The sequence below is a fragment of the Physeter macrocephalus genome, chromosome 6 (assembly GCF_002837175.3).
Source record: "Physeter macrocephalus isolate SW-GA chromosome 6, ASM283717v5, whole genome shotgun sequence".
Lineage (NCBI taxonomy): Eukaryota > Metazoa > Chordata > Mammalia > Artiodactyla > Physeteridae > Physeter > Physeter macrocephalus.
The window spans coordinates 17,694,148-17,719,414 of record NC_041219.1 but is presented as its reverse complement, the minus strand read 5'-3'; the positions used below and the strand labels follow the sequence as shown (position 1 = coordinate 17,719,414).

The 25,267-nt window shown below is 35.8% G+C and overlaps 1 protein-coding gene across 2 annotated transcripts in view; it reads right to left on the bottom strand.

Annotated features, from left to right (window-relative positions):
* Positions 1-25,267, bottom strand: part of TMTC2 (transmembrane O-mannosyltransferase targeting cadherins 2) — a 439,654-nt gene that overhangs the window by 171,303 nt on the left and 243,084 nt on the right. For both annotated transcript variants that reach the window (XM_024122944.3, XM_024122943.2), the window contains one exon: positions 9,575-9,689. In XM_024122944.3, coding sequence (XP_023978712.2) covers positions 9,575-9,689 — 115 coding nt within the window. The remainder of the gene's footprint in view (positions 1-9,574; positions 9,690-25,267) is intronic.

Here is a 25,267-nt window from a genome sequence, read left to right as displayed (position 1 = left end):
ACATATATACAATGGAATATTACTCAGCCATAAAAAGAAACAAAATTGAGTTATTTGTAGTGAGGTGGATGGACCTAGAGTCTGTCATACAGAGTGAAGTAAGTCAGAAAGAGAAAAACAAATACTGTATGCTAACACATATATATGGAATCTGAAAAAAATTTTTTTAAATGGTTCTGCTGAACCTAAGGGCAGGACAGGAATAAAGACACAGATGTTGAGAATGGACTTGAGGACACGGGGTGGGGGAAGGGTAAGCTGGGACGAAATGAGAGAGTAGCACTGACATGTATACACTACCAAATGTAAAATAGATAGCTAGTGGGAAGCAGCTGCATAGCACAGGGAGATCAGCTCAGTGCTTTGAGACCACCTAGAGGAGTGGGATAAGGAGGGTGGGAGGGAGACGCAAGAGGGAGGGGATATTGGGATATACATATGCATATAGCTGATTCACTTTTTTATACAGCAGAAACTAACAGAACACTGTAAAGCAATTATACTCCAATAAAGATGTTAAAAATAAAAGAATAAATCAACCTCAAATATGTGAGGCCTTTTTGAACCAAAATACAGTATTTTCAATATGGGAAATTTAAAAATTGAAATAAATGTAGAAATACACATATCTAGAAGGGAAACTTGAAGAGTATAACAATGTCATTTTACCTCACTTGAACATATAGTCACTGGAAAACCAACTAAAAGCCCAGACTTCTAATGCAATTTAACAAGGCTACGATCATGTTCATATTAAAGACAAAACACAGAGGAATAATCAAGAATTGCTTGAAAATAAATAAGAAGAATGGGAAACTTGCCTTAAAATATAAAATATACTAGAAGTTACAGTAAATAAAACAAATTGTTGTTGGTGTGGGTTACCAAAAGACCAAAATAAAGCCCATGACAATGACTCCAGTGTTATATACAAAGTTAGCCTAGGTGAGAAGCATTCAATAAATTATTATGGGGACATTAGCTTTCATTTTGGAAAAAAAAAATACCTTAATACAAAAAATAATATATCCAGGGTGGACTAAATACCTAAAGATAAAAAAACAAAAATAATTCTAAAACTATTCAAAAAATGGACAATAACTTTAAAAAATATTAGCCTATGAATGGTTTTCATAGAGACACAAACTTACAGAGGTTTTAAAGGAAAGAGTCTGTGGATTTTTTTTTATATATAGAGAGAGATTCAAGTTATATACAATAACGATTATCATAAGAAAAGTAAAAATACAAGCAAAAACTAGGAGAACATACCTGCAGAAAAGATGTTTGTGTTATAAATGTAAGTGCGGCGGAGGGACCCATTTTCACCTTAAACCCCACAAATCAAGAAAAACTTCTCAATAAAGAACTAGGCAAGAAACCTGAACAATTAATTCCCAGGAAAATTACAAAGAGCTAATAAACAAAATAAACTCCACTGGTAAGTACGGAAACATGGTTTTGAAGCAACATAGTTTTGAAACCATTCCATTGGACATTTATTAATGCTGTCTATGTAACAGCCCCAATTGAAACAATGTAATGTTAATGAAAGCAGAGACGGTCATGAAAATTATGACACATTTGTATATACATCCAGAAGTAAAAAAATCACTGGTGATGCACATACACAGGAAAAAGTTAAAAGTATGCTTGTATAACTACATGTTGTAACTACATATAGAAATGCTTATGAAAAAAGTGAAAAGATATATACTAGAGAAGGGAAAAAGATGTGTAAGGAATGCAATAATAATTTTTATGCTTTACTCCTTATTCTTCAGTACTGCTTCAATGTTTTCAACAAGATTATATTTGAGTATAAATTAAGTGGTAAAAATGATCAATTAAAACAAAATCAAATTATGTAATAAGTGTTAGGCTTTGCTCTTGCCATGTGAACAGGTAGGTAGGTACCTGCAAGCTGTCTCACCTCCTTCCAGGAATCACTAAAGGGCCAGATGAGTTGTGTATCCAGATCTCTGGTGACCCCAAGCCAACGGAATTTCACCAAAATCTCTCAGTCCCATTCACTTGATATCAGATATGGCAAGCACCTCCTGGCCCTCCTGTTTGATAGCCTCTCCTGAATTGTCTATTTCAGGAGACCAGTCTGCTTACCTGGTATCCTTTGAACACCTCCCTCCATCCTTTATACACACACATACACACATCCATGGAACTTGGCAGGAAATCCTGCCCTGAACTCTAGCCTTTTGGCCAAGGGTTACTTTCCCCCTCATTTCTACAGACCTCACTTCCACAGGCTTCTCATGCCTTGTTTTCAACGGGGATTCAAGGAATGGCTCAGCCCCATTATCAGATAGTCCCACCACTTCCATTCTGTAATCTCTGATCCTTCTAACCTCTCAAGGGTCCTCAAAAGTTGGTCCTGAACAAACAAAAAAATCTCTCATTAGAACTAGATCTATGGTGACAACTCTGCACCCCACATTCCCTCACTGCTCTATCCTCCTAAATTACTTCCTTTGAAGACAGAGTTCTAGGCATCATGAGATATATAAACTTGTTGAAATTCTATGCAAATTTTTAGCTTCCTCAATTCCCACCCCCTGTTAAAAACTCATGTGCTTGGCATTGTGCTTGGTACTGGGGATAGAAGAATGGTACCACTATGTGTCACTCTGCCTCTTAAAATGAAGCTCCCAATAGGCAGCTATTGGTTGAATAATGTCTCTCCCAAAAAAGGTATGTTGAAGTTGTAACCCCCCATACCTTAGAATATGTCCTTTCTTGGAAAAAGGATCACTGCAGATGTAATGTGATAACAAGGGTGGGCCCCTAATCTAATATGACTGGTATCCAGATAAGAGGATGTGAAGGCAAAGTAACACAGGGAGATCGTCATGTGATGACAAAGGCTGAGACTGGGGTCATGCAGCTGCAAGCCAAGGAACTCCAAAGAACGTCAGCAAACCACAGGAAAAAGGCAAGGAAGGATTCCCCTAAAGGTTTCAGAGGGAGCTTGCCCTGTGGACACCTTCATTGTGAACTGCTAGCCTCCAGAACTGTGCCATAATAAATTTCTACTATTTTAAACCACCTAATTTGCAGTACTTTGTTACGGAAACTAATACACAAACCATCGCTAACATAAATGTCTTTGTTTCTGAAACTTCAAGATAACAACTCTAGACACCTAATTCAAGAAGGCTGTCATAACCCAGAATTGTTTAATGACAATGATCAACATATACTTACACAATTCAAAGAATGTGGCTAATACCCATTACTAATCTTACCACTTATAGTAACAAATGGAATCTCCTCTGCTCTGATATGAATTTCATAATTCATTTATAAAAGCAACAAATATAGTCAGAACTCCTGTATATTTGGAGAGATATAATGACCAATAAGAAATTGCCACTACTTCATGAAGCTGAATATGAATGGTAATGACCATTGTACTTCAATATTAAATATGGTATTTCTATAACTTTAGACAGATAATCTTTATGTTGTAGAAGTATTTATTTATTCCTAGTTTATTTATGTCTTGTTCTCTGAGGCAGATGTTGATCGAAAGCCTTCCTAGCACTTCTAGAAATGATAATTTTTTTCCTCTTCTGACTTTTTAAATTTAAAGAGTATAGCCACTGAATTGTGGTACTGAATACTCCACTATAAAACTTAGATTAAATCCCATCTGATAGTGGTGTTTTAATCTTTAATATGCTGCTGCATCCACTATATTAATTTTAAGATATGTTTACATTTATATTCATAAGTCTATTGGCCTGTTTTGGTTCTGTTATTTGTTCTTGCTTGTTTGCTTTTTAAGTTTTGTTGTTGTCGTTATTCTCTTTTGTGTTTTGGTTTTAAATATCATCAGACCTTTTGCTATCAGTTTTATCTAGCTTCACAAAAATAAGTGAGAAGTGTAACTAATGCAAGAAATACCATTTGATTAATGACTTGATAGAACTTACTTGTGAAATGCCTTAACTTGGTTCCTTGGAGAGAAAATTCTTTAATATGGTTTTCAAATTTTTCCAAGGTTTTTGATTCAGGTTGCCTACTTCTTCTTGGGCTAATGTTAATCATTTATATTTTCCCAGAAAAGTATTCACATTACTAAGATTTTCATATACATAATTAACATTCTGTTATTTTAAGCTTCCATACATCTGGATGCAGGCGCTTTCTCATTCTCAGTACTGTATTGTATATTTGAGATTTTCTATTTTGTCCATTACCTTTGCCATATATTGTTGATCTTTTAAAGAACAAGCTCTTACATTTATTCATTACTTCCCACTGTTTCTCCATATTCTACTTCATTAACATTTTCTTTTTACTTCCCTTAAATTTATTAGTTTATTGTATTGCTCCTTTCCTAGCTTCTCAGATTAGATGATTACTTAGATGCTTACAGAACAAAAATGACAACTAACTTACGGTGGCAAAATCTCTATTATCCACAGAAATAATCCCCTCTGTTATGTAAGATAATCAAGAATTGATTAAACCACATTACATTTATCATCTGCATTCTGAAATCTAATGCCTAATGAAATATTCAGTTCTCTATTGAATTCCTTGTTTAGGTGGCAATTGGAACAGACTGACTGGGACAAATCTATAACAGTGAAAGAACAGAGCATTTTTCAGACGAGAAATCAATTGTATTTCAAATGGCAGTGAGTGGTGCAGTTAAAAGGTTGAAAGTCGACTATGTATTTATAAGATTTGACAGTGTAAATCACTGAGTGGTGGTCCATCTGCTTTGTCCCTGAAAATATATTATACCTGAAAAGAGAAATCAACATCATAAGGCAGATCTGTTAAACCTGGTCTTAAAATTACTTGTGGGAACTACTGAATTTTAATAAATTTGATAATATGAATAAAAGGTTAAATATAAGGCTATGCAATGAATGTACTACATCTATTGCTATTAAGAGTAGAATTGGGGGGAGGTAGGCAAAATGGGTGAAGGGGGTCAAAAGGTAGAAACTTCAGTTATAAAATAAATAAGTCCTGAGGATGTAACGTACATACAGCATAGTGACTAGTTAGTAACACCATATCGCATATTTTAAAGTTCCTTAGAGAGAGTTGCTAAATAAAAGTTCTCATCACAAGAAAAAAAATGTGTAACAATGTACGGTGACAGATGTTAACTAGATTTCCTGTAGTAATCATTTTGCAATATATACAAATATTGAATCATTATGTTGTATACCTGAAACTAATAAAATCTTATATGTCAATTATACCTCAACATGGAAAAGTAGAACCTAAGCACTGTTTTAAATTTCACATTATATGTCTATAATCTGTAACTATAGATTGAAGTGATATCAAAACAATGTGATAATTAATGGATTTAGACAATTAAAAACAATTTCTGCAGTATCTTCTTCTTGAAAGCAACTCTTGGCTCAGTTGTGCAAACCCATGATCTTTTTAACAAAATTCTACAGCATGAGTTCAGTAAACTATCATAAAAAAAAAAATTAACTTATACTTTCTGTTAGATTTAATTCCAAGTATTTTATTTCTATATGAAAAGTGATTTGAATTAATTTTTTTTCTGAATTTGACAGCTGTATACTGTGATTTTTTTCCCCCATACCCTTGGTTTACTTCTGCCAGCTTGAGCAAAAATATTGTTGCTGCAGGGTTATAGAGTCACAACATCTTAAGCTCAAATATTGGTTCCTCTACTGTTTGGGTGACCTTACACAAATTACCTCTGCATTTTCCTCATTTTGTAGACTTCATGTGAAGATAAACTGTCGTAACATATGTAAGGAACTAAGAAAAGTGGTTGGCACATAAAAGTATTTCAAGTAATTGCTCCGAAAGAAAAAAAGTTAAAATTATTCCATCATTTTACAAATAAGAAATATAACCATCTATATGTACCTCTTGGATATAACTTGGTATTAATCCTGCAAAAAAAAGTCCTCAGTTTTAAAATCTTTTAATGCAATGTTTCCTAAACTTCAGATATAACCACATATTATTTGTACTATTGCTTATTTAATATTTTTCCAAATCACTCTTTTTTTCTCTATTCTCTCCTAGAACAATATTTAGACATGCTAGTTATATTTTTAAAATATAAACATAAATATAAAATTACAGGGATTAATTTAAAGATTATCGCTGGCCTCTTAGAATCATCCTGTGTCTGGCCAGTGGTAGCGTACCTCTGTTTAGTAATTATTGTTTTGAAGTTACATAATGATGCATGTCTCCAAGTTATATTCCTAATAAAATTTTCTAGCAATAGGAAGTTTTTTCAATAATTTACAAAGCACGTAGATCTATGAACACTGAATGTGTTCAAGAAAATCTAGGTTACTGATTTAAAGTTAAGTAGAGGAACTAACAGGAGTTTATGATTCTCAACAGCTTCTAAAACTCATTAATAAATATGGGTATTTCATGCTAACTAACATAATAGCTTCATTAGTTTCAGGTTTTGGTTATAAAACATCTTTAAGAGACTTAACTTTAACTGATAATATGAAATGTGATTAACACCTGCTGCTACCACAAAGGAATGTGGTTGGCTTAAGTTTACTGGTAAAACTGAGCAAAGCAAACTCCTTTTCTTTCAGGATTTGAAACAGAACAAGGAGCAATTTCTGTATGTCAGAAAAAATTATGTGATGAGGGCTTCCCTGGCACAATGGTTAAGAATCCGCCTGCCAATGCAGGGGACATGGGTTCAATCCCTGGTCCTGGAAGATCCCACATGCCGCGGAGCAACTAAGCCCATGCACCACAACTACTGAGCCTGCATGCCACAACTACTGAAGCCCATGCACTGCAACGAAGAGTAGCCCCCACTTGCCACAACTAGAGAAAGCCCGTGCGCAGCAACGAAGACCCAACACAGCCAAAAATAAAAATAAATAAAATAAATTTTAAAAAATTGTGATGAAAATAGCATATATATATATCTCAAAAAAAAATTTATTTGTCACATAGTCTCTAACTGTTCATGAGAAAACTTGGCTTTTTTCCTAACTATATAAATAAACAGAAAAAAAAAAAGATTGCTCCTAGGGACATATGATGCCAGACATATTTATGATATTACAGGTTGTAAAGTATCTATCTTGGTGTGTCTTATTAATATTTGATTAAAAATCATTGAATAACTCACCTATTTTGAAACATAATTATTTATGTATCAGAATTCTGTCAACCACATGGGTTATGTAACCCTTCAAAACTATTGCCGACATTTCTTGTGGAATTTAGGCCTCTCCATTTGAGCTAACAGTTAAGTATAGTTAAAAACACCTGTCACAGTAGTAAAATTATTTTGAAGCTATAAATGGCATTCTGCCATATCCCTTTTCCTACAAATAGGGGGGAAGAAACCAAATCTTGTTAATAACCACTTCTTCAGCAAGAATTTTTCATTAGGGTTTAGGGAGATGTATCTATATGCTTTCACAGTTTACATATGCATCCACAGAGTAAGCTATAAGATGCAGCTTTTAAATTACATGTAAAGTATATTGATCTAATTGAATAAATTTCTCCTCTCAGCAAAGAATAAGCCTGGTTGGACACATTTCCTTTTTCTTTCAACCCTTGCCCAACAAGTAACACCAGAAGGTAGGTAACTTTTCAACCAGTGGCTATAGATGAGAGAAAAACAAGTTCAAAGAAGAGATGCTGGTTGTTCAGCTACTTTCTCCCCTGACAATGTATGAAGAATGGGCACCAGAAGCAAACTGGCATCCCATATTGCAAGGCACGAGTTCCCTTTGACAACATTACTTTCAGAGGCAAAAAAAAAAAAATGTTTGTGTAAATTTCTCAAACTGATAAGGTTCTTTTTCATGAAATAAAAATACTATTCAATAATCAATACTAATCAATAATATAAGAACATCACATTATTTAGATGAAGAAGACATGGGGGGAAAGCCTTTGTAGTTGTATCTAGATATATCCATTCAAATAAAGAAAAAGATGCAATCTCAAATCACTTCGGGGAAAATGACGAAGTATGAAACACAGCAGAGAGTGAATATCAGGGGTGTGTAAACTGGAGAGGGAGTGCTCCACCTGAAGGCATCCCAGGTAAAAAAAGAGAAAATTGAACACTGTGCAGGTCAACACAAAACACATGCTGACCTAATTTAGACTATAGGCCAGGAGACTGAGACCCCAGGGTTAAAGTCTAGGAAGTTAAAGAAAAGGTAAATGTACAAAGAGGAAGTCAAACTGAGCTCATCTTGTCTGCGTTCCCTTAAAAATCTAGATATTTTGGTGGTTTAAAAAAAAAATTTTTTTACATCTGTACTTTTAGATTTAGCCAGTACAAAAGATTAGACATAACCAGAACACAAATGCACGTTAAAAATGAAGCTGACAAATTAGTTTAATATTGTCAATATTACACAGCAGTCATTAAACACAAGCAGTAGACATCTTATATGCCTGGTCCCTTCCTACAGGGAACTGGTCCTCCTCCTTTCTATTCCAACCCCAGAGGCACTGTCAATGGAGGGCTATTATAGCCCCGGACACACGGCCCAAAGTTTCATTTAAGAAACAATCCATGATCCCAGAAAGGTCAGTCAGAGATCTTTTTCCAGGATTAATAGAGACACCAAGACAACTCCTTCAGAGACTGAGAAGAGTCTATATGCATAAAGGTGCATGAGTCATTTCATTAACTTAGAGTCCCACAGAGAAAGGAGTGAACCCAAAAGAAACCAAAGACACAAAATGGAGACAAATACCCGAAACATAATAAGACACCTGGATCTAATTGTGCCTTCATCTAGTCAACCCCAGGAATTTTCAGTTATGGGGGCTAATAAATTCTCTTTTGTGTTTCAGCAATTTTAGACTAAGTTTCTATTACTAATAAATAAAAGAGTGTCATAAATACAAGAGACAGAAAAAGGATTTCAGTTTAATTTGCATTTATCCACTCACATCTAACTGTACCCCCTGGGGCTTTCCATTCAAATAACAGAACAGATTTTTCCCCAGGGATTTTTCTAACCCAACATACACAGACATTCTAAATTATCCCATTATCCCAACCTAATTGTCACTACCTTTGGAGAAAGGGGTGGAAAAATAAAAGAAAAACATTATCTTATTTGATAACTCCCCAGGTTTAGTACATGTTCTATATATACTTTGACACCAGCAATTCTTTAACAGAGGGTAACATTTATTATTAAAAATCAAGATATCAATTACATAGAGTATCATACATAGCAGCCTTATTTGATGAGCCCAACCAAGTACTAATGATGTGAACTTTAAAAAAAAAAAAGCTAAAAACATTTAAACCAATTTTTATGTTATATGGCATAGTACTTCAAAAAAAAAAAAAAAACCTCAGCCATATTATATCAATACACATGAATAGCAATGATGTGGCCCAAAACAGAGATCACAAATACCATCCATTTACTAATCTCAGAGGTATGATTCATGAAAAGACTATTTCAGAATATCAGCTACCATCATCTCCACTTCCAGCAGTTAAATCAATAGCCCCTCTCGCCACATGTTTCAAAGATGAACCAAACCAGAGAAAGCAACGCATACTCACAAATTATAAAGCATGTCAGCCATGTTGCTTCGGTAATACAAAGCGTTTCTATAGGCGCTTTCAGCTTCAGAAATTTTGCTCTGACTCTTGAGAACATTTCCAAGGTTACCCCATGCTGCCAAAAAGAAAAAGAAGTATTCAGGCTGAGTGTCATTCCAATTATATATGACATAATATCAGGCCGTCAGGAAGTACCACAATGAGAGAAAAAACTCTCATAAAACATTTTTAAGAAAGCAAATTTATTTCCTTTATACTCCAACATTTCATCAAACTAGGGGATTAAATACAACGAAAGCCTAAAACAAAAATATGTCTCAAAGCTGATATACACGTACAGTTCATCCTAAGGCCAAGAACTATGTTATCTTAAGATCACCTACAGAGACTTGAAGCTCTTTCAAATCTTGGTAGGGGTCCTCGTGGACTGAAATTATTGTATACTTACTAAACCAGAAACTGTAAGAAATCATCTTAAAGACTTCATTCAAATACAAAAACACTGATAAATGACACAGAAGAACTGGGAATAAAAAAGAAGATGACTAAGTAGATCAAAGCTATAAAAAGGCTTAATAGTCATCAGAATGTATCAGTAAACACTATGCTTCTTAAAACAGTTAAGTATATATGGTTTATTCACATATAATGTTCTTTTATACCTTGTTAATAAATTCATACATGGGAACATCAGTAACAGTGTTTTCACACACAGTCACACTTAAAAATCGAGACTTTCTGTATACCCTTTATGTTTCACTCCAAATAATCATGATTTCTCAATATTATAAGACACCCCATTAACAGCTGCCCACACAGCATGGCTCTCAAACAGACCTATCCTTCAAACTTGCATGCTTCTCTTGTCTTCTTTCTTTCCCAGAAGGAGATAGGGTGTTGGGTCCTGAAATCAGAGTCTCTCCCAGCTAGAAGATGAGGATGAGAAGGCTCATGTGTGCCAAGATCTATTTATTTGGGTAATTAATAGCTGTATATGAAGAATGAAAGGGGTTTTGAGATATCGCTTTTTAATGCATTAAAATGTGTAGCCTCTTTCAATCCCAAATTTGCTTGTGTGCCCTGTAATTTAACACTCTGTGCCTTTGTTTACTCATCTGTAATATGGGGGAGAATAATATCTCCTGGGTTTGTTGACAAGGATTAAATGAGTTTGTATACGTAGGGTGTTTAAGACAGTGCCTGCCATGTGGCAAATACTCAAATATTTTCACACCAAGTTTCATCTTTCACTGCAAACCAACATTCACACGCTACGAATAGGCCTTGGCACTATGAGTCCATAGAAAATTGAATCCTTATCTTTTTGAAAGATAAAAGTAACAAAAATACAAAGTATGAAAAATATATAGTAAAATAAATTATGATTATCTTCAAATTTAATAGGCAGAACACCATATGTATTTTATATCCAAGCCCCCATCCCACCACCAACATAACAAAGTATGGCTCAGTGGACACTTCTAATAGCCAGGCTGTTTTTCAGCCCACCTCACCTCTCCCAAAGTTGTGCTTTGATTGTGGCATTAGTAAATGAAAATATATTTACACTGGAATCACTTTGGAGAAATGCATCCAACTAGTAATTTAAGCACCAGGAAAACATCATTATAATGCTATCCCATCTTAACCCATAGTCTTTGAACACAGATGATGAAAAAAAATTATAGCAGGAAATTACTTTGAATATTAAGGCATATTTCCAGAGAAACTGACTGACATTTTTTCAAGTACTTGTAGCCCAATTAATAGTTAATAGTCAATAAATACATAATTATGTCTAGAATATATATTTACTCATTTGGTAAGTGGTTCATTTATTAATTCATAAATGTATTTGTTTATTAAGCACCTATTTTGTGCCAGAAACATTATTGGGGGCTGGCACAACTGTACATACATACATACAAGTTCTCACCCACTCGCAGCTTATGTTTGAAATGGCGAGTGGAGTGGGGATGGGAGGACCACACAATAGAAGAAATGAATTAACTTCAGGTGATAAGTGCTACAAACCATATAAAACAAAGTAAGACGGAGGGAATGAGGCTAATTGAAACAGGGATATCTTAGAAATAGGGAAATGGGTGTGATCTCTAAAAACTGAGGATAAAGAAGCAGCCTTTGCAAAGACCAGTGATTCCAGGTAGGGGGAAAAGTAAGAACAAAGAATCTAAGATGCCTTCCGCAGGGAAAGTCAGCAGAGGAGATGGCTATTTCAAAGTAAGACTACAACTTATAAATTAAAAATCATCAGCAAAGTTATCTCTGGCAAAGCCACAGCATGTGACTAAGTTTCTTTTGTCCAAACAGAAATCACTCACGTATTTATGATTAAGTCATTGCCCTAGGTAACGACAAAAAGAAGAAAATTCCCAAATTAAGTACGTATTTTTGTGTGTGTGTGTGTGGTAGGCGGGCCTCTCACTGTTGTGGCCTCTCCCGTTGCGGAGCACAGGCTCCGGACGCACAGGCTCACTGGCCATGGCTCATGGGCCCAGCCGCTCCGCGGCATGTGGGATCTTCCCGGACTGGGGCACGAACGCGTGCCCCCTGCATCGGCAGGCGGATTCTCAACCACTGCACCACAGGGGAAGCCCTAAGTACGTATTTTTTAAACAATCTTAATTGCTTATGGATGAAAGACGGAGTAGGGGAGAGAGGAAAGAAAGGGGAGACTTTGATGTCCTGAACTCATCTGATGCTCATCAACAGGCCATTCTGTTCTCCTGTTGTACATATACAACAGGAAACCAGCTGGAGACAAGGTTACTTTGAGACCATGGTAAATGACACCAAGCAAGATCACTTCATAATTTTACTAAACACAAAAAAGAAAAAGGCCACTGTACAACCCACAAAAATACCAAACACCCCCCTCTCTTGCTAAACGAATGAACTCTTTAACCAGGCATAGATAGAACTGTCCTAGCATCCGATCTAGAGGACTCCCCTGTTTCCTTAGACCCTTTCCCAAATCACCCAACCAAAATCCAAATCCAATGACAGGACATATAATGAGATTCCCCAGGACCCCAACTGGTGCAGTGTTCCTTCAGTGCAAGGAGTAGTTAAGCCAGCTTCCTTACTACCAGTGTGTTCCTGCTGGTCTCTGCCTGAAAGGCACCGACATAGAGGATTTCATCACATTCAAATTTGAAAACAATTCTTCAAAATCCCTTCTTCCTAATTGCTCTTTAGTACTGTGTTTACCAAAAGAGAGGTTAGGTTTTTAAGTAAGAGCTGACAAGACTAAGCCTAAAATTTTTGCCTACTTTTTTTTTTATTGTTACTATTCCATACTTTTAAATTTAAATACTATTGATTTTTGCTTCAATGCTACCAGAACCCAATGCTAACCTAAAGATTACTTCTAAAAATATAAAGCTACCCTATAGAATATAACCTAAGATTAAAAATCCTATTAGTAGTCAACTAAATAGTAACCTTTTCACAAAAGTTGTTCATGTTTCAGTGATAAAACAAAAAGTAGGAAAAAAAAACCACTGTTGACATATAAACCAGTTAAAATCTAGCTTTTACAGATATATTATAGTTTAAAGGAAAAAACATTAAAATAAACTATAAAAAGTACATCTTAAAAGGGCTAATGTGACGATTTCAAATCTATATAATTAACCTACAGAATTAATCATTGTAGCTTTAGGGTTTTTTTTTTTCCTATTATTTGACAAATTTGATCATATCAACCAAGTCAACTGTTTTATATCAGATCAATTTTTACACCTACCTGGTCTGATGACTTGAAAGTATCCAAACCAAAACTCAAAAAATATGGAGAAATATTCCAAGGCTCATGGATGGGACAATTTGACATTATAAAGATGTCAATTCTCCCAAAATTAATCTATAAATTCTATATAATTCCAATCAATATTTTAGCATAATTTATTAACAAACTCAAAAAATGTATTCTAATAACCATAATAGAAGAGAAAAATGAAACTGGGTCTTTATAGCATATTCACCATATACAAAGGTAAACTCCAGATGGTTTTAAAAGATAAATGTGAAAAAGTAAAGCTAACAGAAGAATATATAGATTATCTCTGTGGAAGGGAAAGTGGCTTCTTAAAAAGACCTCCAAATAGAACTCAAAAAGTAAAACAATTGATGAATTTGAGTATCTCAAAATGAAGGACTTCTACTTATTGAAGGACACTATGGACATGCATTAACACACCAGAAGATATTTCAAACATCTAAACAAACAAGGAACTGTACTTAGCAATAAAAGAACTCCAAACAAAGCAATAAGAAAATAAGAAATCCAACAGCGGGGGAAAAAAATGGGCAAAGGATATGAACAGGAATCTACAAAAAGGGAAACCAAAATAAATTCTAGAATACATTAAATAATTTTAACTAATACTCAAATTCCTTAGTAACCCAGAGAAATGCAAATTATAACAATGAGACTTGAGATTGGCAAAAATTAGAAAACTGGATAAGGCCAAATACATCCCCACTGGGGATGTGGGAATGGACCCTGTGCACTGTCAGGGGCCTTGTAGCCTGGGGAAACCACTGTGTTCTGCCATCGGACAGTACTTACTCTGTCAAATCAGCAAATGTTACTGACTACGTCACGAATAATCCCTGACCAGCAATCCCACTCCCAGAGAAATTCTAAGAGAACATTAAGAGGATGTTTAATGCAAGTCTCTTAGTGTTGGCTGATAGTAGGAAATAGTCAACCTGTCCATCATGGGAGTATCATGTGAGACATAAACTTCATGGATTACTATACAGCAGTGAGGCCCAGCAAATTCTGTGTAATACTGTAACATGAATGGACCCTGAAAAGCCTACAAAGATTCAAAATATCTAATGCGTTCTTTTAAAAATATTAAAAATTCATTCCCACCCAAAATATCACTACATATTTTACAACGGTACATTATAAATCTAAGGATGCAAATCAAGTACATTAGAGCAGTTACCTATGATGCAAAGGGAAATTCAAGTTAGGAACAGAGATAAAAGGGAATAAATACATAAATAAAAGAGAGGAAAGTTAGAGGGATCACCCTGAAATCTGGCTGCAAACTGAGGAATATAATTAACTTCCGCAGCTGGGTAGCAGGGGATGAAAAGGAGAATGGAGGGGAGGTGAGGATAGGAAAGAAGGGACAAAAGGAAAATGAAGGTCACACTTCACATTCTTTTAAAATAGAGATGGGGTTATTCTATATCCTACTTCAGGAATAAAGGGTTTTAACATTCACTAAATTTTTTCTTGTACTAAGACAATTCGAAACAGATGTTTGAGATTATCTTCAAATTTTCACTTGGTAATTATACTTTGGACCAACATAAAGACCTTGTATTTTCATTAATATTTAATGTCATTTACACTTTTTACATTTTTAATCTCATATATTTTATTGATGCATTTATTTCACTGCAGTGACCTTTAAAACTACAGTTTGATTGGAATAAAATCCCAGAAATTCTTCCAAGAAATTGCTAGTGAAGCCTAAAAAAAAGTATCTAGTTTTTTAAAGTCTGTATTTTAATAGTGTGCCCAGATGAATCCAATTCACACATTAAAGCACTGGAGATAATAAAGCACTTATTTGAAGCTTTAAAAAAATGTAATCAGTTTATCCTAAAATCTCAACGTAATTTTTGAAAGTTTTTCCCAACAAACAGCATTTCAAAATATTCAGAGTACTCATTTTATTCCTATTTTTGACACAGTTTATACTATAAGAAGCTGCTCTTGTTGGGGGACTACTGTCCCATTTCATGGGCTTAACGTGCACCACTACAAGCCTAGGTAGAGAAAAAGAGAAGGAAAAGGTGAAGGGAGAAGGGGAGGTAGAGAAGGAATAAAAATATATGTATATTGGGATAATAAAAATAACAGTGCTTTCATTTATTTAAAGTTTACTATATGCTTGACAGTGTCCAGGATTTATTTAACACAAAAATAACCTTTGAGATCCATTACTATACCCATTTCATTGATGTATAAACTGGTTAACTTTTTAAATTGCAAAGTTAATGACAATAGAGAACCAGATCTGTTTCCAGGCATCGAAATCTCACCCTCTCAATACTGAGTCGGAATACAAAGTAGATCACATATTATAGTTCTCAATATTTACACATATTTAATTGAGGGACTAGAGTATAATACGGAACCAAGATAAATTACCCAAACGAGTCATCCCCTCAGAACTGGTAGAGACAAAATACTCCAGAAACAACACACTAAAGCTATCTAGTACCCATATTTCGTAATGTATTTTCTATACCACAGAAAAATTAATGCCAAACAGTATATTAAGTGTTTTACATTTCTTTGGGAATGGAATTTTAAAAGTCACATTTTCTAGTTAATGCAATGGAAAGAGAACAGAGTTTACCTATGTAAATAAATGGTTGTTGCTCAAAGATACTGGGGATTTAGGTACATTTATCAAGGACTCCTAAGTGCCCTGAAGACGCCTTACATGTGACAGAGATTTTAAAAGCATTGTTTAGCAAGTATATGACTTAGTTCTTAGGACTAAGCATATATGATGATTATATTAAGGAAAAGCAAACAGATGCTTCTAGGTATCACTGGATAAGCTTTAGGAAATCTCATCTGTAAAGTTATTTTATTTTCAAAAAGAAAACGAAATTTTTCTTTTAAACAGAATCAGGAAGCAAAGAAGCAAGAATAACTCATATCTCAAGGGCCCTTCACACTGGTATTTAACTGCATCTAAAAGGTATCCACTTACTAAGAAACTTGACCTTAATTCACAAGGAAAGCTTCTCTTGTACTTCGTCCACAATCTGCCACAGTTCATTTTATGTTCTTTGAAAGGCAGAAAAACAATTAAATATTCCCATCTTGCAAAAGTTCTTCTAAAGAGAAAATCAAATGTGAGCCCCTTATGGAAATGTTAAGTGATCTACAGCAATGAATCCCTCCAAAATTTTTTCAAAGCCCTCATTCAAATACAGCAGTTCTAAGTTCATAAAGTAATTCAAACTTACTGTGAAGTAACTACTGCAATTTCATAGCACTTGATATATTTCACAAAATCAATGCAGGGAGATTTGAGCAATTTTTTCAAGGATATATATATTTTTAAATTAATTTTACTTATTTTATTTTTGGCTGCATTGGGTCTTTGTTGCTGCACGCGGGCTTGTCTCTGGTTGCAGCGAGGGGGGGTTACTCTTCGTTGCCATGCGAAGGCTTCTCACTGCGGTGGCCTCTCGTTGCGGAGCACGGGCTCTAGAGCGCAGGCTCAGTAGTTGTGGCGCATGGGCTTCGTTGCTCCGCGGCATGTGGGATCTTCCCAGACCAGGGCTCAAACCCGTGTCCCCTGCATTGGCAGGCGGATTCTCAACCACTGCGTCACCAGGGAAGCCATTCAAGGATATATTTACTTTACACTAAAAGTTTGGAGATATTTATATTCATTGATTATAAAAAAATTTAAATAATTTTATGATTACAGCATGCATTACTCTTTGAAAAATTAGCTAATAAGATGAATGAGGGTGGTAGGGAGACGCAAGAGGGAGGAGATATGGGGATATATGTATAGCTGATTCACTTTGTTATACAGCAGAAACTAACACACCATTGTAAAGCAATTATACTCCAATAAAGATGTTAAAAAAAAGATGAATGAAACTCTTAATATTCAAATTTTAGCTACTTAACATTCAGGCATGCAGTCATGCCTCAGGGTTATCATACCAGCATTTCCATTTCATTGGTGCAGTGAACACAGCCACCAAAATCAGCAAGGACTCCATTTTTGACTTCTGCCTTCAGCTGTAATTTATTTTTACTTTAGAACTTTAATATATGTCTATAGTCCCTATATCAACATCAAGTTCTATGTAAAGATCTGGCAAAATTGAAACACTTAATACTGTTTTAAATAAGGTGATAAATCCTAAATTTTGCTTCCTCCAATTCTAAGTTACTTGTTTGAAATCAGAATGCTACCCCCAAAAAAGGTTTAAACATTGAAATTTGCCAGTTATCTAAGCCAGGCCAGCAGCAAAAGAAAATAAATACAGGAGTGCCAAATGTACCTGTACTGGATGAGGAAACTGTGCCTCAGAGAAAGTGACGCTTAAAAGCTAACAGAGCTAAAAGTTATGTCTGCTTGGTTCCAAAGCCCTTGTTTTAATCACTATGGAAAACTTGGACTTCAGATGTGTTCCAAAAATGGTGTTACTAAAGATATAAGTTAAATAAATGTCATTTTAAAATATAAAGGATAATTATGTTAAAATTTCTAATCTCAATGAAAAGGGAAAAAAGAGAAAGAAAGTAGAAGGAGGGGAAAAAAGAGCCACTCAATTGCATGAAACTTAAGATAAATGTGAATGTGTTTTTTTTTTCTTGTTAACCAGAATGATTTCTCATTCTATCCATTAACAAACACTGTAAGGGAGTCAACATTTGTAGCCTGGGCTTTTTACTAATTGTATGATAGTGACTCCAGGGAAATAAAAGCCCTTATAAGCCTACAATAATTTATTTTTCCTAGTAATTATACCTTGTATTATTACAGAAACGAACATAATGTTAAGTGGGTAAAAAAAAAAAAAACTGCCTGGCTAAAATGTTAAGTGGAAAAAGTACACATAATTTAAAGATTATGATTCATATGATACTGGAATACATATACTATACACTTTTACACTCTAATTAGAGCAATTTTATAATATGCAATTATTTCTCGTTTCCCTACCTTTGGTTACTTCACACGGACCTGAAAATAAGTTTATTCCTAATAAGGGAAAAAAGTATTAAAAATGAAAAGATAAAATTCAGTATTCCACTGATATGTTAACATTGTCTTGACAGCATTGTTAGTCACTACGCTATCTATGCGCATATTGTAATATCCACATATACAGTTCAGTGCAGGTTTTTTGGTTTTAACAAATCTAGGGTTATTCCTTAGCGTTTTACCATCTGCGATCTCTACTGTATTCTGACTATAAGCCACCCCCAGGTCCACATTCAGTGTCTGCTATCAGTACCACGCATGGTCTGTGAAGCTGGGTCTCACCTGTGGAAGCCTTCACTCTTTAATTTCCCATCTGTGCTCAAAATTTTTCCCATTGCCTCTCCATCAAAACAAAACAAATCTCTTTATGTTCCTTTCTGATAGCAATGTGCTCTCTGTGAAGTTTCTGATTAACTAACCCACAGCATTATACATGAAGACAGTAAATACAATTGCATTTGCAAATATAATGACTGGACAAGGAGGAAGAATTTAGAAGCATCTGAGCTTTGAGGCTCTCCTCAAATCTTACCAACAGACCCTTTTTTTTTTGCCTATTACACTGTCAATCTAAAACACTTGGTGAATATATAACTGGTATATAGTGACCCTATTTATACAAAAGACATACCAATTCAGTAAAGACTCATCAGAAATTCCTCACATCTGGCTGATCTCTTAGCCTATGAGGCTGTTCAACCACTACCATAGGTTGACTGTAAATTCTACAGAGTAGTTGAGTTGCTTCTGATTTCATATAAGGAACATAATAGACCCAAAGAATCTTTTAGAGTTTGTCTCCAACATATTTGGTATCATTTGAGTCTGGCTCAGCTCTAAAAGATGAACAACCTTTAGAAAAGGCAAGAGTTTAGGAATTCTAAACAACTCCAGGGGGAAAAGAGAGAAGTGATTTTTTTTTTTTTTTTTAGTTCTCTCTTTTGTTCCTTTACAATCCAATCTCATAATCTAATTTATCTCACAGTGAATCCTGTCATCATTTGGATGGGTCCCTGCCATTGGATGGGTCCCTGCCATCGAATGGCCCCAGGTTAGTTTCCTATTATGTGTCACTAAAAGGACATTTGATGTGGAAACATAAACCAAAATATCCCAAACCTAAGGTTTTAGTTCTAGTTCTGTTAACAATTAGATCTGGGTACACTGAAGTAAATTACTGGACTCTCCTATTTCTTATTAACAGTAGTAAGTAAACATGTAATATGGGCCAAACCCTGGGCTAGGGTGCTACACACACTCTGTCCCACACAGTGGTACTGCTATACTCACTATACAAATCAGCTACTTGACACTCTAAGGACAATGATAACAGCTATTCATGGACTGGGTTAGGCTTAGGACCCTGATCTACCTTACTGCAAAATCTGCCCTACTTACCATGCCTTTTCTCCCTAAGCATTCCACCTCTCTTTTAGTTTCTCATCTGTAAAACAGGTGTAACAATGCTTGCCGAAGTTAAACTCCAGCATCACTGAGATAATTAAGTCAGAAAATAGAACTCTGCAAAGTACATTACTATGGAAAAGGAATAATATGTCATTAATAGATCATCATCCATAAGAAGCATAACCAGTTAGATACACTTTAACAGTACATCTCCTGTATTCAGAATCTATGGTCATGCTATTGAGGATTTCATTACCAAGCAAATCCAGGCCAAGAAAAACAAATCTCAAAGCAACATTAAATACTCTCAAAGCCAGTTTTAAGAAGAGAAAAATAATAAAAATCAAAGATTACATTTTATTAAAAAAAATCAGTTCCTAAGATAAACATGTAGTATATCGCAAATATCCATCAGAACACCATGTTATACGCTATATTACATTAATATATTCAATATATTAATTTTTTTTAATTTATTTTTTGGCTGTGTTGGGTCTTCATTGCTGCTCGCAGGCTCTCTAGTTATGGCGAGCGGGGGCTACTCTTTGTTGCGGTGCATGGGCTTCTCACTGCGGTGGCTTCTCTTGTTGCCGAGCACAGGCTCTAGGCGCGCGGGCTTCAGTAGTTGCAGCACGCAGGCTCAGTAGTTGCAGCACACGGGCTTAGTTGCTCCTCGGCATGTGGGATCTTCCCAGACCAGGGATCGAACCCGTGTCCCCTGCATTGGCAGGCAGATTCTTTTTTTTTTTTTTTTTTTTTTAAATACCAGCAAAGCAAAAGCAAGTTTATTTGGGAGCAGAAAACAACTGCAATTCAAGACATGCAACTATAGCAAACCACATGCGAGTCCAGCAAAGAAAGGAGAGGAAACTTTTTGTTGAGGAGAAGGGAAAGTTGGGAGGGGCTGTTATAAACAAAAAGTCCACTATAGCAGGGGTCCCCAACCCCCGGGCCACAGACTGGTACTGGTCTGTGTGGCAGGCAAATTCTTAACCACTGTGCCACCACCAGGGAAGTCCAGTATATTAATTTTTGACAGTCACTCTTAACTCAGCACCTAGTGCTGAACATGGAAAAAGTAGAGTTAATAACTAGAGAAAACAGCATTTTAAAAAGTGAAAAATGATCAGTAAAAACAAATATCAAGAATAAAATATTTATGTGAGTAGAAAAATATTTACTTATGAATGCTAATGAGAAGAAAAATTAGCTATTAAATAAATAAATTTCTAAAAATATCAATTGAACTTTCCTGGTGGCGCAGGGGTTGAGAGTCTGCCTGCCGATGCAGGGCACACGGGTTCGTGCCCCGGTCCGGGAAGATCCCACATGCCGCGGAGCGGCTGCGCCCATGATCCGTGGCTGCTGAGCCTGCGCGTCCGGAGCCTGTGCTCCACAACGGGAGAGGCCACAACAGTGAGAGGCCCGCGTACAGCAAAAAATAAATAAATAAATAAATAAACAAACATATCAATTACCTTTCTATATGCAACAGAAAAAAGGAGGGAGGTTAATTTTCTTTGCCTTTTTTGCTGCTACAGGACAAAGAGATAAGGGTTCTTCAAAGGCTGTGCAGCCAGTACTTGTATGAGGCATTTTTGCATCACTTGAGAAACAATATTGAAACAAAGGATGATGTTATTCATTTAACAGCCTTAAACGTACAACTCAGAAAGTCTACTTCCAAACAGCGAAAGGAAGCTAGTACATAGACGGGTAAAATAAATAGGAAGAACCAGAAGGGTGAATGCACTAAAATGACATTCTCACATCATTTGAGCACTATGAGAAAGAGAAGGGCTGCCCATTTTCCTGAAGCTCTAATCTTAACTGGACTGGATCCCAACAGGGAATTTTCAGAGGCCATTAAAGGCTCTTTTACATCAAACACATCTACTGGATACATATTAGTGTTTAATAAATATTACCAACTAGAAATTATGACTAGATATGTGGTTTTAGAGGCATAAACCCCTATATTCCATCCATGAGTCCTAAGTGGTGTTGACGTTCAGAGGATTTACATTTTAGGTTGATTAAAACCCACAGAGAAGCTGTATTTCCCTATGAAATCATCAGGATCGGGGTTAGGATATACTTCTTTAAGTCTAAACTTTTAACTTAAAAACCTCAGAAGTAAATATCTACTCCAGGCTCAATTTGGACATGAGCTGGGAACCAACAGCCATGATCAAAGCAAGGCAGGCCTCTGATCAAAGTACCACTTAAGACTCTTGGTTCTAGAATCGCACCACAGAGCCCAAAGGTATGGCACAGAAAGAATTTTAGTGACTGTATCACCTGCCCGAAAAAACCTTCTCAAAATCATTGTCCTAAACTGTAAAAGCAAAAGAGATTTTTAAAATCTTGTGCCACTGCTTCCAAATAATAGAATTGCAAGAGCAAAAGTAATTTCAAATAGTGATTGGAGATAAGAAAACGCACAACACATGGATTTGTACAATATCATTAATTAATATGCTCACGTTTTATGTAAACCCAGAAACTTATCTCTACTTGAAAATTGTTTTCAACACTCACATGAATATGGACAAAGCATTCAGTTTTAACCACTAGAGTGAACACGACTTGAAGCTGTCCTTGGGAAATATTCAGATAATATGAAAACAGACTAAGTAGAGAAATGAGGTATTCTATACCAGTTTTGCAAACCACCAAAGCTTATTTGTAAAACTCAAAAAGAATAAGCCAACTGATAAAGTAAAACCAGATATTATCTCAACATATCTCAGACCTCCTGCTTCATAATTTGAGAAATTTACTCTCTTTTCCCAAGGAAAGAAAAGAGAGGAAGAGAAGAAAGAAAGTTTATCGCATTTCTTTATTATACAAACTCCCAGTTGTAATATGCAGAGCCCCAAACATTATAAGACTATAAGTTTCCTCTGCCATCCAGGGAAAGAGCTGAAAAAAAAGTTTGTTGACACCTCAGTTATCTGTTCTTGTCAAAATTTGACTCTCAGCTATTGTATTGCATATCTAATCCAGTTCCTTCTTTCTAAACTTCCAATTCCTAGAGAGAAAGTTCTCCCAATTAAAATGTATGCCTACACTACTCCCCAAAAAGATGTTAATGTTGATATTTTAATATAATACCCCATGGTGTTTTACATAGAGAAACTGAATTATGCTGTTTAAGGTGACTGAATTGTTCAGAGCAGCAGCTAACATCATTGGGATTTAGACTCCTAAATACAAGACACAACAAAGCCCCTAATAGAGTCCAACCCTCGAGCAAGGTTGTTTGTTTGTGCTTGTTTCTCTCTACTATTTAATCAAGTTGGATTGTAGTGTCTTACTTGGTAAATAATATTTTTAAATCATATCTTTTAGTGTTTGGTCGTTATTTTTTAGTAAGCACATATATGTTTCCACTAGATCCCCCTGGATGGTAATATTCCTATTTTTAAATTAGAAATAAATTTAACACTAAACTAAAAACTAAAACTAAACGGAGGTGAGTTTGGTTTTTTTTGTTTTTTTTTTGTGCGCGGGCCTCTCGCTATTGTGGCCTCTCCCGTTGCGGAGCGCAGGCTCCGGACGCACAGGCTCAGCGGCCATGGCTCACGGGCCCAGCCGCTCCGCTGCATGTGGGATCTTCCCGGACCGGGGCACGAACCCATGTGCCCTGCATCGGCAGGCAGACTCTCAACCACTGCGCCACCAGGGAAGCCCGAGATTTCTAATTTAACACCCATATGCATAAAAATAGGGCTCACACTTTGTTTCTCCCATAGAGTTATATATAAACAGTCGTCTACATCCAAGTCTTTTTCAATAATTATACAACTTGGAACATCTAAGATTTTTCCATAATCCTTGAGACTTAACTGGAATTTTCTTTTACTTCCACCATCACCAGTAATAGGTGTGCACGTGTAATAAGGGTAAAACTAAAAAACATGTGTTTGTCTTCTTGAAAATCTGCTATATCTGTGACATTATCTGCAAGTTTATATTACAGCAGAAAACAAATATACATTACCCTTCTGTGTTTTATAAGGGTCAAATACCTGTAATTTGGTTTTGCTTAAGACAGTGCTCTAATACACTTTTTAGCTTACTTAGGCAATTTGGTTCTCTTTTGTTGAAGGAGAATTTAAAATTTCAAAAATATCTTCTATGTCATAAACAAACAACTCTATTCTCAAACTCTAACTTCTAACGTAGCTAACCCATTCCTTAATAGATGCTAGATTGAAGGATATTTCTTAGGTGTTTCTCTTTCCAACAGTACAGTGAAATGTGATGTTCAGAGATTGCCTCCTAGTACAGAACACATGCTAGCCAGAAATTACAAATATTTGTTAATGAATGTATTAATTGGTGGGAAAGTAAAGGCAATCCCTAAGCTTAGAAACTGCTTGAAAGCAGGAATCCAGAAGGTTAAACGGTTCTGAAGATGGTGTTCACCTTGCATACATCTGTGAAACTAAGAGGAACAGGGCTTGGGGTTTAGTCGGCTTCCAAAGGGAGGTCAGATTGGAGAAGCCAAACTCAAACCCCCTGAAGGGAAGTGCCAGTCTCACTCAGGGACATGGGTGAAAAACAAATTTAGAAGAATATAAATTTGATAAAACATTATAAGTAATTTTGGGGCTTATTCCAGGAATGCAAAGTAGGTTCAACATTAGAAAATCTACTAATGTAAACCATAACATTAATAGATTGAGTGGAGAAAATCACTATCATTATCAACATTAATTCCTAAAAAGAAATTTTAGACTAGAAATATGAGGAAAACTCTACTGATAAAAGCTGTCTACTGAAAAACCTATAAAATACACATAATTAATGGTGAAATATTTAAAACATTCTTTCTTAAACAAGAATAAGACAAAAATCCTGCTGTCATCACTCTTGTTTGAGATTGTAATGGGAGTTCTAGCATAAAATAAGAGAACACAGGGCTTCCCTGGTGGCGCAGTGGTTGAGAGTCCGCCTGCCGATGCAGGGGACACGGGTTCGTGCCCTGGTCCGGGAGGATCCCACATGCCGCGGAGCAGCTGGGCCCCTGAGCCGTGGCCGCTGAGCCGGCGGCACGTCCGGAGCCTGTGCTCCGCGACGGGAGAGGCCACAACAGTGAGAGGTACTAATGTAAACCATAACATTAATAGATTGAGTGGAGAAAATCACTATCATTATCAACATTAATTCCTAAAAAGAAATTTTAGACTAGAAATATGAGGAAAACTCTACTGATAAAAGCTGTCTACTGAAAAACCTATAAAATACACATAATTAATGGTGAAATATTTAAAACATTCTTTCTTAAACAAGAGTAAGACAAAAATCCTGCTGTCATCACTCTTGTTTGAGATTGTAATGGGAGTTCTAGCATAAAATAAGAGAACACAGGGCTTCCCTGGTGGCGCAGTGGTTGAGAGTCCGCCTGCCGATGCAGGGGACACCGGTTCGTGCCCTGGTCCGGGAGGATCCCACATGCCGCGGAGCAGCTGGGCCC